Consider the following 12,600-nt stretch of genomic DNA (forward strand, 5'->3'; position numbering starts at 1 on the left):
TCGGTTCGCGACAAACTAGTGCTGAAAATATTTAAAGTGTTTCCTTGCTTACTTCAAGGCACTATTATCATTACATTGGTGTAAAAGGAAGTCATGTAAAGCACACATGTCAATTCAGCTTTATGTTACACTCCCCCCCCCCATTTTTTTACATGAAAACGGGCTAAGTAAAGTGAACTTGTGCTGGGTTTATGTGTTTATGTTAATTATGATGTTTCATAATGTTTGAATTGTAGTGGGAGCAGACACAGCAGATAAGGTTAAAAACTAGTGGTTGTTCTTGAAATCTAAACTCATGAATTTCGATTTGACAATGCAAGACACCTTCATGTATGACTTTCCTTTGAGAAGAGAAAATTTTGCAATTAAACTCTAAAAAGGGAGTAAGGAAATTTCGTAATAAATACTCATAGATTTTATGATAAAATGAACTTGAGTCACTCCTGATTTTTCTTTCAGAAAAAACGGAGGAGAAAGGAATGTGGTCTGTAACAAAGTTAACAAACCCAAAGTGTATTTTCAAAATAATGGTACTTGTTTTTTACACTTGACGTTTGATGTCTTAAAATTTTATCAAAATGTCTTTTTCTTTTTAAATCTCCACTCCGACCCCTGGTTGAACTAAAATTTTTTGGAATTTTTTTTTAAGCGAAGGTCATAGAACTGAAAATGTTTACTTGATACATTTATTTACTCATTTGTTTTTAACTGGTCTCCTTTTCTTTTTTGCAGAACATTTCTGATGCTATCTTTATACAGAGGCATGATAGATCAGAAATTGAGGAAAGAAAACAGCTTAGAAGTGGTCCATTTGGTTTGAATAAAAGAGCAAGGCGGCACCGCTGTGATTCACGAGCCGACAGTAGCGGTGCTAACACTCCAGATCCCGTACTTCTATATAATCAAGACATTTTGTTTCAAATGCCAACTTCGAGTGGAACTAGGCCATCATCCCCAGCTTTATCTCCACCAAACACACCTAGCTCCATTGCTGTTATTTCGGATGATTCACAGCCATCATTAGGCAATGGGTCCGTACCATCAGGGTTTGAAAAGAGGAAACTATCTTCACAAAAACGATCTCTTGACGAAAACTTTCCCTCTCGTTCTGCCAGCATTGAATACGATGAAGTTCAGCCATACGCTAAGCGTGTATACCCACTGCCGGATGAAGAATATGAGCTGGCTGTCTTAGCCTCAGTGCATGCCCAGCAAGAGGATGCTGACAGTCCGTTTAGTGAACCAAGTTGTCCAGCATCTCCTGAGAGTTTTACTTGTTCTAGCAGCACCTCAACTGTGGAAGAAGAAAATGACGACGATATTGCTGATCCCGAGTGGACTGTGCATAAAAATGATCCAAACTCATTAGTCTTAAAACTTTCTAAGAGATGAAATTTCACTTACAGGAGTTTTCTGTGACTCTTGAGTTTTGATTGCACATCACGATAATGGTTATCGATATTATTAAAGTGAACACATTTTAGTGTTGGAATATGAGATGTTAACCTTTTTTGACCGAGGATGTTGAGATAATGTCTTAAAAATTCTACTACAGCACTTTTGATGGTCCTCAATAATTGCAGTAATCAAATAGTGCAAAGCTCTGTTTGAAGTCTTTAATTGGAGGAGAACGCTGTAGAAAATTTTTCTGTATTATTTAAGCTCATTATCCTCGATTAAAGAGTTAATATTTTGATCCGTCATTGCAAAAATTGTACAAATCATCTTACCAAATGTTGGCTTTGTCCTTATTAAGTCACATGTGTATATATGTAAAGTTTTCATTGTGAATTCCATAAGTGATGTATTCATAGTGATCGTTTGTAATAAGCATTCATAATTAGTCATTAACCATCAGGTGCACATAAATTTAACATAGCCAAAGTGACAACTGTCATCTTAAATAATTTTGTCAAGATCTTGTACTTATGTAAAAATAACGTTTTCCTACTGTTAAATTGCATTTTTGCTTTTATGTTAGTGTATAGTTTGTTCTAAATTGTACAAAATAAATATAGAATTTTTTGAACAAAATGATGTTGCTTTCTTTCCACTTTGGATTTTCTCATATATACAGTAGACAAGTTTTTACAACCCTCACTCAACTCAATGCACAATTAAAAAAAAATGCACATCAGGTAAGGTTGATGTTAAATTTATACATAAAATAAATTTCAGTCAGCATTTCCTAAAATAAGTATATTACTTATGGCTGTTGAGAAAACAACAAATTTTCAATTTATGAAAAGATATTTCACAAAGTAATATTTTAGTATTTATAAGACATGTAAAGCAAATTTCAGATATGAAACAAATTTTATGAACCTTTCAGATTGCATGAAAGTTTGACCTGCAGGACATGGGCACATACTACAGTTTTAATAGCTTTAGAGAAATTTAAAATTGAAAGTGAATATGAAGACATAACACTTTATAATAATAACACACACACATGAAAAATACTTCCTTTACATTTTAGTAGCATATTGTAAAACAATTAGATTATAATTTAAACACTTTACTCGACATTGTCAACTTTTGGCGAAAATGGAGATGCATTTACCGATTTAGATTTCTTTCTTAGTAATTCACTGTCCTTAGCTAATAAATTCTTACTAAACCAATGTGGTCTTTCTTTTTGAAGTTCTATAATTCTTTTACCTTCAAATATTTTCTCTTTGGCATCATTTTCGTATAAAACAACTACTTCTTTATCAATTGGTTCGAGCTTGAGTTCTTTCATAATGGCATCTTGCATTATCTCTGTTTCTTTTTTAACTTTTTCGTAACAATTACCTGAATGGATAAATTAACATTAGAAAACTCGGTAATTCTAATGTTAGGGCATACATATAAATCTTCTAACAAGTTATACACACACATGCACTCAAGATTTTTACATGCTAAAGAAGGAATTCTATTTTCAGTGAAGTCATAATAATTAGAGATGAAGCTGAAGCTTCGCTTGGTCCGAATCATTAGGTGTAATTCAGGTCGAAAACAATTTTATAAAGTTAATATTCTTCTCAGAACTATGCCTAATTATATAAACTACTGCCTTTTAAGTTATGCACAATTATATCTTATAACAAAACACTTTTCATTTAAACTTTTGTGTGCCTCCACCCCCCTATTCTAAAGTAAAAGTTCATGAGCAAAATTATACCATTAGAATCGGAAGCTGAGGAATAACACAGGCCTACATATTTTTTGGTGTTTTGAATTTGATGGGTGATTGAATTTGGTGTCATTAGCTAATAAGAGTACGCTGATTCTGAATATGAATTTGATTTTTCACAAAATTAAAAAAAGAAAAAAAAACATTTAGATATTTTGTACTAAAAGAGAAAAGTACCTTATTGATATTCTCTAAATTACATGGAAATAATTTCTTTAAAATCTCCTAACCCCAAGAAAACAAAATATTCACCGTCAAGAAAGACGAAAGAAAATAAACACGCGCCTAAGGACAGTTTATATGGAAGAACAAGTTGTGTTTTCTCCCCTGGAGTTGATTTTTGGTATATTCATTCTCTAGTGACCCTTGACGAAGCCTTGATACATTGATTAAAAATACTTTAGTATAATGTTATGCTTATTTCATTTCAGTGGCAACTTTTTCATTTTCACATCTGTCAAAGTCAACTTGACAGCATCGGCAGTTGTTTACAAAATAGTTAGTAGCAGTTGTTTGTAGCATCGAGTTGTGTTTAGTCAGTCATAATGTCATCAAGAAAGTGTAACAACAGTCCTGATACATTTTGTTACATGTGTGGTGATTTAAAGATAACAAAGCATCAACAAAACATAACAGTATTCATCAAGAAAGCTTATCACGCTTATTTCAATGTAAAGCTTGGTGATCAGGACAAACATTGGGATCCACGCAAAGTGTGCTTAACTACTTAGAAAATCGACATTACAGAAAAGCAAGTGTCAATGAGTTTGACCAGAAGCTCCAACAACAAGATTGAAGTTTGACTAAGACATTTAGTGCCATAGTGAAGTTTATTCAACTACCGCACGGCTTTGCCCGTAGTAGAAAATTAAAAGGTCTTTTGGTTCGCCTGTATATTTATCAATAATGTATGATGAATTTCTTGCCAATTGGCTTGCCCTTGTTATGGTTCCACGTTATGATAACTTGGTAATTTACTCGTCCATCTTATGATAATTTTGCTGAGGAAAATGTTCTTAAAATTGGAATAGAAAAAAAAAACGAAATTGAATTTTCGAAAAATTGCTTCGAGGTGCTCACCTTCATGCTACAAACTAATACTGTGCCAAATTTCATGAAAATCAGCCGAACGGTCTAGGCGCTATGCAGGTCACAGAGATCCTGACAGACAGAGATCCGGACAGAGAGAGATCCAGACAGAGAGACTTTCAGCTTTATGTTTAGTAAAGATTAATATTTAAAAACTTTTCTGTTAACAGTATTAAGTCTGGGGGCAAATGAAAAAATTGAGTAACAAGCGAAAAAATGATTTTAAATGAAGAAAACATGCTTAGTTAAAAACCTATGAACAAAAAGGAGTCTTCAAAAAGTTTTTAAAAGGTGACCAATTTTTTTCAAATGGGCAGTTTTCAAAAGCAAAATCTTTGGACTTTTTGGAATGTAATCCAGTAACAATTTACAAGTGAAGTACCATCGCGCAATGAGGAGTGGTAAGGAACGTAAAGTGAGTGAACGTAATAACACAGAGGAAATTATTTAAATTGTTGATTCATATATGAAAACAATTCTCAATTTGCTGAATTATAAAATACGAGTTTGCATGAAAATATCATACATTTGTTACACCTAATCGGGAGGAATGTTAAGCATCTTTAAAAAAAAAAAAAAAAAAAAAAATCAACGTTGCAATCTTGTCTCCAAATTTTTCAAATAAAGAATTTTTGGGACGTCACAGTGACTTCCCATCGGGGCACCACTGAATATAATATACACTGAAGAGCCAAAACATTATGACCACCCCTAACTTTTTCGAAAAACTCGTCTGTATGACCTGAAAACCATGTGATGAAGTGGGATTGGTATATAACTGGGGCTAGAGAAGGTTAGGCTTCATTCGAGCACTTTCTTTTGTTGCAAATTATGGGAAAGGGTAACGATCTTAGCGAATTTGATAGGGGGCAGATTGTGATGGCCTGAAGACTCAAAACAAATATGTCGGAAACTGCAAGACTGGTAGGTTGTTCACTATCTGCCGTTATTAGTACTTATGCAAAGTAGAAAAAGGACGGTGAAACGAACAGTAGGCATAAAGGTGTTGGACGGCCATGCATCATCAAAGATGAATCGGAGCCCAGGCCACTTGGTATAACAAAATCAGAGGCAGACAGTTGATCAACTGACAACTAAATACAATGGAGGTGTGAGAGGAAGTGTTTCCAAACACACAGCTCAGCGGACAGTTGAATATGGGACAGCGCAGCAGACATCTCACTCCTGTGTCTCTATTGTCCAATCATCATCGCCAACTACGCCTACAGTGGGCCCAAGAACATCGAGACTGATCCTAAGATGACTGGAAGAGAGTTGTCTGGTCCGACGAATCGCAATTTCTCGTTCATCACTTGGTTGGTCATGTCAGGCTTTGCCCTCTTCCAGGCGAACAGTAACTTGTACCGCTGGTCATAAACAGGCTGGTAGTTATGGTTAAGGGGACTTATTCCTGGCAGGATCTGGGACCCTTAGTTGTGGTAGAACATACCATGAAATCTGAGGACTATCGGAACATCGGGGCAGATCAGGTGCATCTGTACATGGCGTCGGTCTTCCCTACTGGAAATGGCATCTTCCAGCAGGACAGCGCCCCATGTCACAAGGCTAGAATGTGCTGGAGTGGTTCCAGCAGCTTCATGAAGACTATCAATTACTGCCCTGGTCACCCAATTCACTAGATTTAAATCCTATAGAGCACATTTGGGATTTCATGGAAAGACAGTTGAGAGCCGAAACACCACCATGTCAAGATATCTCAACTTTGTGTGACTGCTGCATTAACATTTGGTACAATCTCCAGATGTCTACAGCCAGTTTGTGGCATTCATGCCAAGGCGAGTTGCAGCTGTTTTGCAGGCCAAAGGTGGTACAACTTGTTATTGGGTGGTCATAATGTTTTGGCTCATCAGTGTATCCCATTATTTCTTCAAAAGCTTGACAGTTTAAATTTCAAGAGCACTATTTTTTGTGATTTTTTTTAACCACGGAAATTTTGCATCTTTTTTTTGAAGAGGGGGTTGGGGATGGCTAAATTCGGCTCTGCTGCATAGATGCACCACTGAGCACCTTATATTTTCACATGAGCATTTTACTTTATTTTTCTTTCGTGAAAAGCATAGCATTCCTTGATATTGTGACTGTTAAAATGTTATGAACTTCCTTCATGTAAAAAGGGGGTAAAAATCAATTTGAAAAATGTCAAAAAGAGTTTCCATTCAAATTTAGAACCTGAATTGATTTCGCGAAACATAACCGTTCAGCACAGTTTCATGAAAACATTTTTTAAAATCATAACATAAATGAAATGCATATACAAGAAGAAGAAACTATGAAAGCCGAATGTGTGATGTGGAAGCAGAATCTGGTTTGTAGAGGCTGCTCTGCCCTTCAGCCACAGCTACTTCATTCTCATTTCAGTCACCTACACATTACAGCGAAGCATTATGGCACTCTGGACGTTTAATTTTGTCCTTTTTTTCGAGCTAATTGGGGTACCGCGGTACCCCTGGTGACCCACGTGCGCACGCCTCTGCTAAGCCTATCTTAATCATAGCTTTATCTCGCTTCCAAGTTAGGTTTATCTCCATTATAGAGCAATGACACTGAAGAAACTTGATGCTTGCTTCAGAGAGAAGCCTTCATTCAAAATTATTACAACAATTACTGTTAATAGCACTGTTGTATGGCACCAAACTTTTGCAACAATATGAAATTTGCGGTTTTTTGACCACAACTTTTTTCTGAAGAACAAATATGGTCAAACAAAGTAATGGGACCTAAGTTGAGCCACACACTATCCATTTAAAAATGAATCATTAAAATCGGTTCACTAAGTGAGACGCTGTGAGTGGACAAACAAAACAAAAAAACATACATATGGTATGAACTGATAATCGCCTCCTTTTTGAAGTCGGTTAAAAAATGTACATAAAACACCTACAAAAAAGTGTTAAAAATAACTTATGTTTTTTACCCCAACAACAAGTTTTTCTTTTCATTTTGCTTCCAGTTATAATATTATAAAGTATGCAAGCAAGCATAATCAGTCTACTTGGAAGTCTATACTCTTTTATGGTAAATTTTTGATCATACTAATTTTTTAATTAGTATCTAGAATAATTTATATTATATACTACATGGAGCAAAGCTATTGTAATGGCAGAATAATGGTTTAAAGAAAAATGTGTGAGAAATAAATATACAGTCGAACTTCCATATCTCGAACTTCCACATATCAAAATTTTCTATGTAATCGAAATCTTAGCAAACTTCTATGTTCATTACATAAAAAAATTGTTTCTATATATCGAAAAAAATATTGAGACATTCGTAGGTTTTTTTTTCCATTTTAGACTGTGTGTTTGCCTCATGAAAAATGAAGGTTACAAGAGAAAATTATGTTCACTAAAGGTTGTTACGAAACTCATAAGGAATCTGGGGTTGAGGGGTGTGTAGATAGGTTGTTGTTCCGTTCTGGAGCTCTTCAATTTCCTCAAGTTTATTTCAAGTCTTAGTTGTAACCAGTAGCACTGTAGTTTCAAGCTATCCCTTTTGTCTGTTGATTATCATTCCTAGTCTTTTTAGCTTCAGTAAAAATCATTTAAGTTAAGTAGATTAATTTTTTACTTTTCTCTCGATTACATTGTCAAAGCAAAAATCCCTAATGTTGCCGATCAAGTTGCATTGCTGAAGAATGAAGATGTATGAAGGAGCAAAAATATGTAATTTCTGTTAATTTTTTAATTATTAATTTTTATTTAATCCGATGCTCGTATAAATTATAAATAGGGTTTCATACACAAAAATTAGCTTTAATTTTAATCATTTAGGAGATTTTTATGATAAAATAAGATCGTTTCCATATATCGAAATTTCTACATATTGAATTTTTTTCCCGAAAATTTACTACTTCGATATATGGAGGTCCGACTGTATTTTTTAAAAAAGAAGTATGGAGGAACACTGTATTTTTTATGAAAAAGGTGATTGTGGAGACAGCTTTTGAGATCAGTAAAATTATGAAGGATATTTGAAACGATGGGAGATTTCCAATACAAATTGTATAAAATAAGTCTAATCAACTACTTGTACAACTACTTCTAAAATAAAATATGATGTAAAAAACAAATTTGCATGAACTTTGTGTATTCTATTATACCCCTCTCAAATGATCTCAATAATCACCATAGTACAGGGGTGATTGTGTTCCTGTATTTTATCCGGTATTTTCGGACGTATTTCCGGTATTTTTATGTCCGAAAATACCGGAATTATGTTTTTTTTTGTTATGCTCTTTTGTTATGCTCTTTGTTATTTTCTATATCTCCCTACCTCCGCAATTTTTTTAAATTACATAACTCGTTACCTTTTGATGTACACTACGTCTGGGTTATTTTGAATATTCAATGGCAGCTTAAATGCTGAATGAGCTGTTCTGCATTCATTCACTAAAGTTACTGCAATGCCAAATGATGCAACAAATAACGCAATGTCATCATTAGATCATATTTCGGTAAGAATTGGCAAAATCAGAAATGTTTTGCTAGTTTCATATAATGTATCCCTCCTCCCCTGAAAAAAGATGCACCTTGACCCGCCGAAACTGCCAGAGGCATGATCGGAATGTCATTATCCAGAATTTTTTTTTTTATTTTGACTTTTTTTTTAAAAATTGGGAATCAAAAAATACCTATAACCCCAAAGTTTCACCCTTCCATTCTTTAATCACGAATATTTCCCAATTATAAAAATACCCCTGCAAAAGAATCAAAGAGCAAAATTGAAAATCAATGCAAAAGCCTTGCTTAAATTATTCAAACATTTTATTTGTTAACAAATAGCAGATGGCAACAAAGAAAAATTTTAAATCTTTGAGAGTTTTTCAATGTTTTGCCAAAGCGTTGTGTCATATTTTAACACTTGGTAGTCAAAAAAATTCTAGATAGAGACACACTAATTACTTCTCGGTATGATATATACTGCTGTGCTAAGCACAGATGTGGTATCTGCAGTAGAGCTCAAAATGAGAAATTGATGATTAAAGTTTTACAACTTGTTTCTTTGATTTATGACTTAATTAAATGCTCAACTTGCGGTAGTTATTTCGTAAATAACTTATCTAAAAACCCTAAGAGAGTATTTTTGTAAAAATCTTAATTGAAAATTAATAAATGTAGTTACGACAAATTTCCTTTTCAAAACCTTTTCATATACAAAGCTATTTTCACCGTAAGTGACAATTACTAGGCATTTTTTTAGGTATCTGCTCAGATACGACAAAAGTAGCTCAGAAAAATGTGCTCAATGTATCAAATGTATCATTAAATAATACTGAAAACATCTGCTTTCTTTGGACGTAGCTGTTTCGCTTTATTTTGTTAATACAAATCTTACAGAATCTACCTTCTGAAAGATACCATTTTCAAAACTCCGGACAGTTAAAACTGTAATCGATAACAATTTTCTGTTTTTTTTATGTTCAAAGAATGTATTTTTTTTTAATGTTTTATTTTCTAGATTCATTTTTACCGAGCATGAAGATAATTTTGGCAGCAGACGATACTTAAATAAAAATATTACTGGCTGTAGAATGAAATGCGTTTTTTTTTTTTGCATGAAAGAATTAGATATAAATTTTTTACATGCATTTCATTTTTAGAATTTGCATTTTAAATAACCATTCAAATAGAAAAGGCTGAATATTTACTTTAACAATTATGCAAAGTTGTATTAGTTTTTATTGTCAACCTGTATCAACTACTCAACGGTAAACTAAGTTTAATATTCTGTGTTACAATAAACTGCTACCTTTTTAAATGTGCTGCTTACTAAGGTATAAAAGGCGTATCTACAAATTACTAAGGAAAAAAGTGGTAACTGCGCAGATACCACTTTAAAGGCTTAGTATTTGTCCCTTACGTTCAAATTGCCTTAGCAAACTACGCAAATTTGCAGTTACGACTTTTTTCTTAAAGTTTTTTTTAATATTTCGTATTCACAAATCGCCAAAAAAATTGAGATTTAGGTAAATTAAATTACTAACGACCACCTGGTGACTATAACTCAATTTTGATAAAATGTGCAGATACCACATCTGCGCTTAGCACGGCAGTATACATTACGACCTATTCTCATACCTGCCAAATACACATAAAAATTTTCATAAAAAACAGTCAAGCCGTTTCGGAGTGGTTCAAACAAACACCGTGACATGACAGTTTTATGTATTAGATTTTTTGCCTTTTTTTGTATTTATTTTATTTGGTGTATAAAATACCTATATTCCCAAAATTTGCTCCTCCCCCCCCCCTCTTTCCATTTTTTAATCGCAAATCTCCCAATTATCAAAATATTTCCGCAAAAGAATCAAAGAGCGAAACTGAAAACCATTGCAAAAGCCTTGCTTAGTTTCGAACATTTTATTTGTTACAAATAGAAAATGGCAATAAATAAAATTTTAAAGAGTTTCCGAAGCGCCATCTAGTGTGGCCATGTTCCAATATTTTGCTGGAGTATCCCGAAAAAAATTCTAAAAAGGGACTTCATAATTACTTAGCAATATGAAATATACTTTATGTCCTATTCTCATACCTACCAAATACACATAAAAAATTTCATAAAAATTGGTCGAGTTGTTTTGGAGGTGTTCAATAACTAACACCGTGACAGGAGATTTTTATGTATTAGATTACACAAATTACGTACAAAAACCATGGTTGAGCCTCAATGCAGGGAATCAGAGGGCCTAAAACATGGCACTTTCGATTTTTTTTGACAAAGTTTGACAATCCCTAAAAGGCTGTACTGAAGGTCAGCCACAAAATTTACGATATATTCAAAATTAGGTACTAAATGTCATATTGTCAACACAAGATTTTTTTTGGCTGATGCTCAATACACAGAAATAATCGAATTTTAAAAAAAGCTGATTTGGAGAAACCTCTACGTCGGGCTCCACTTTAGGAATTTTTAACAGATCCCCAAAAATTTTTTAGAGGAAAAGAAAAAATATGCGTCTTCTAAAATCTTTAAAAGAATCCACCATAAAATTTGAGCAAAATCAAAAATGGTGTATATCCAAACACCCGATAAAAACTTGCTCTTAAGCCTATTAAGCCTCTTATCATAGTCTAATTCGGAAAGCCCCCTTACAAGTCTATTAACCTTGTAAATAAAGTGTTATATAACTTTATTTACAAGGTTAATAGACTGGTTAACTAATTGTAAATGAAACAAGTTTCCAAGAATCAGGATTAAAAAAACCCTACAAATAGTTAGAAGTACTTAATTAACTAAGTTAAAATCTTATAATACTAATACAGTCAAATCCTGCTGTAACGAAACTTCAGAGGATTGGCTTAGGAAATTGCTATAGCCAAGGCTTACCTACATCCGATTTTTCGAAAATAAGCTGGGACAAGGGCTATGAAAAGTTTAGAAATTTTTGGATCACTACAGCCGACTCTACAGCATTTAGAGATTGTTACAAGCAATTGAAAATACATTAGCAACATTTAAAAGGTTTGCTAAAACCGGGGGTTCATTATATCCTGGGTTCACTACAGCAAGGTTTTTACTTTAAAACAAATATTAGCAAAATACATTTAAACAAATGAATTCAAAATTTAAGTAGAAAAAAACAAACAGTCACTTTAAAAAAAAAAAATTATTATTTGAGGGGGTTGGGGAAGAAATCCAGTGGGCAGATTAGCTATGTCCACCTCTTTAATAACATCTTAAAATATTAATGGTGCTTGTTGTGCGACTGGTGTTCTAGCATGTGCTCTTCAGGAAAAAAGGGTGGAGGCCACAGTTCTAAGATTAAATATGCTACTTTTACAAAAGCTGTTTCATATATTACTATTAAACAAGTGTTAACTTTTGAGGCTTTTTGCATCAAGGTAACCTTGTTTTGAATTAACTTTAAAAAATTTACTGTAATTACTGTAAACTTCAAGAACTACAAAGTTTGTCATACATTGATTAGGCAGATAAATAATTAAAAAAAATGCAAATACAGCTTACCACATAAGGTATGAACTGGATGAAAATGTCCACATGCATCACACACAACAAGATTTTTCTGAGGCAACAACATTTTTCCAAAACCCATTCTTCGTGTCATTCTTCTTTCCAACGACCTTCTGGCTTTTGGTACTGCCCATAAAAATCCTTCATCAATGATGTTCTTTAATGCAGTTAAAGGACTGGTTTGAGCTGGTAAGTGCCCAGCACCAAAATCAAGTGCAAATGAATAATCTGGAAAAGTAAAGAAATAACAATTACAAAGCTTTACCCTCCATGTAACTGACATATATCTCAAAAAATCTAATACATTCTGAAAGTTTTACGAAATTTGAAGGCATCAACTA

General features: G+C 33.5%; 2 protein-coding genes across 3 annotated transcripts in view; one reads left to right on the top strand and one right to left on the bottom strand.

Moving 5' to 3' along the window:
- LOC129235309 (KAT8 regulatory NSL complex subunit 1-like) overlaps positions 1-2,312 on the top strand; it is a 183,474-nt gene extending 181,162 nt beyond the window's left edge. For both annotated transcript variants that reach the window (XM_054869045.1, XM_054869044.1), the window contains one exon: positions 733-2,312. In XM_054869045.1, the coding sequence (XP_054725020.1) occupies positions 733-1,392 (660 nt within the window). In that variant the 3' untranslated portion in view covers positions 1,393-2,312. The remainder of the gene's footprint in view (positions 1-732) is intronic.
- A 141-nt stretch (positions 2,313-2,453) lies between these two features.
- Positions 2,454-12,600, bottom strand: part of LOC129235310 (39S ribosomal protein L32, mitochondrial-like) — a 35,205-nt gene continuing 25,058 nt past the window's right edge. Inside the window, exons 2-3 of the mRNA XM_054869046.1 lie at positions 12,254-12,487; positions 2,454-2,796 (exon numbers count right to left, since the gene is read on the bottom strand). Coding sequence (XP_054725021.1) covers positions 2,519-2,796; positions 12,254-12,487 — 512 coding nt within the window. The 3' untranslated portion in view covers positions 2,454-2,518. The remainder of the gene's footprint in view (positions 2,797-12,253; positions 12,488-12,600) is intronic.

Source organism: Uloborus diversus, chromosome 2 (assembly GCF_026930045.1).
Source record: "Uloborus diversus isolate 005 chromosome 2, Udiv.v.3.1, whole genome shotgun sequence".
NCBI classification, from domain to species: Eukaryota; Metazoa; Arthropoda; class Arachnida; order Araneae; family Uloboridae; genus Uloborus; species Uloborus diversus.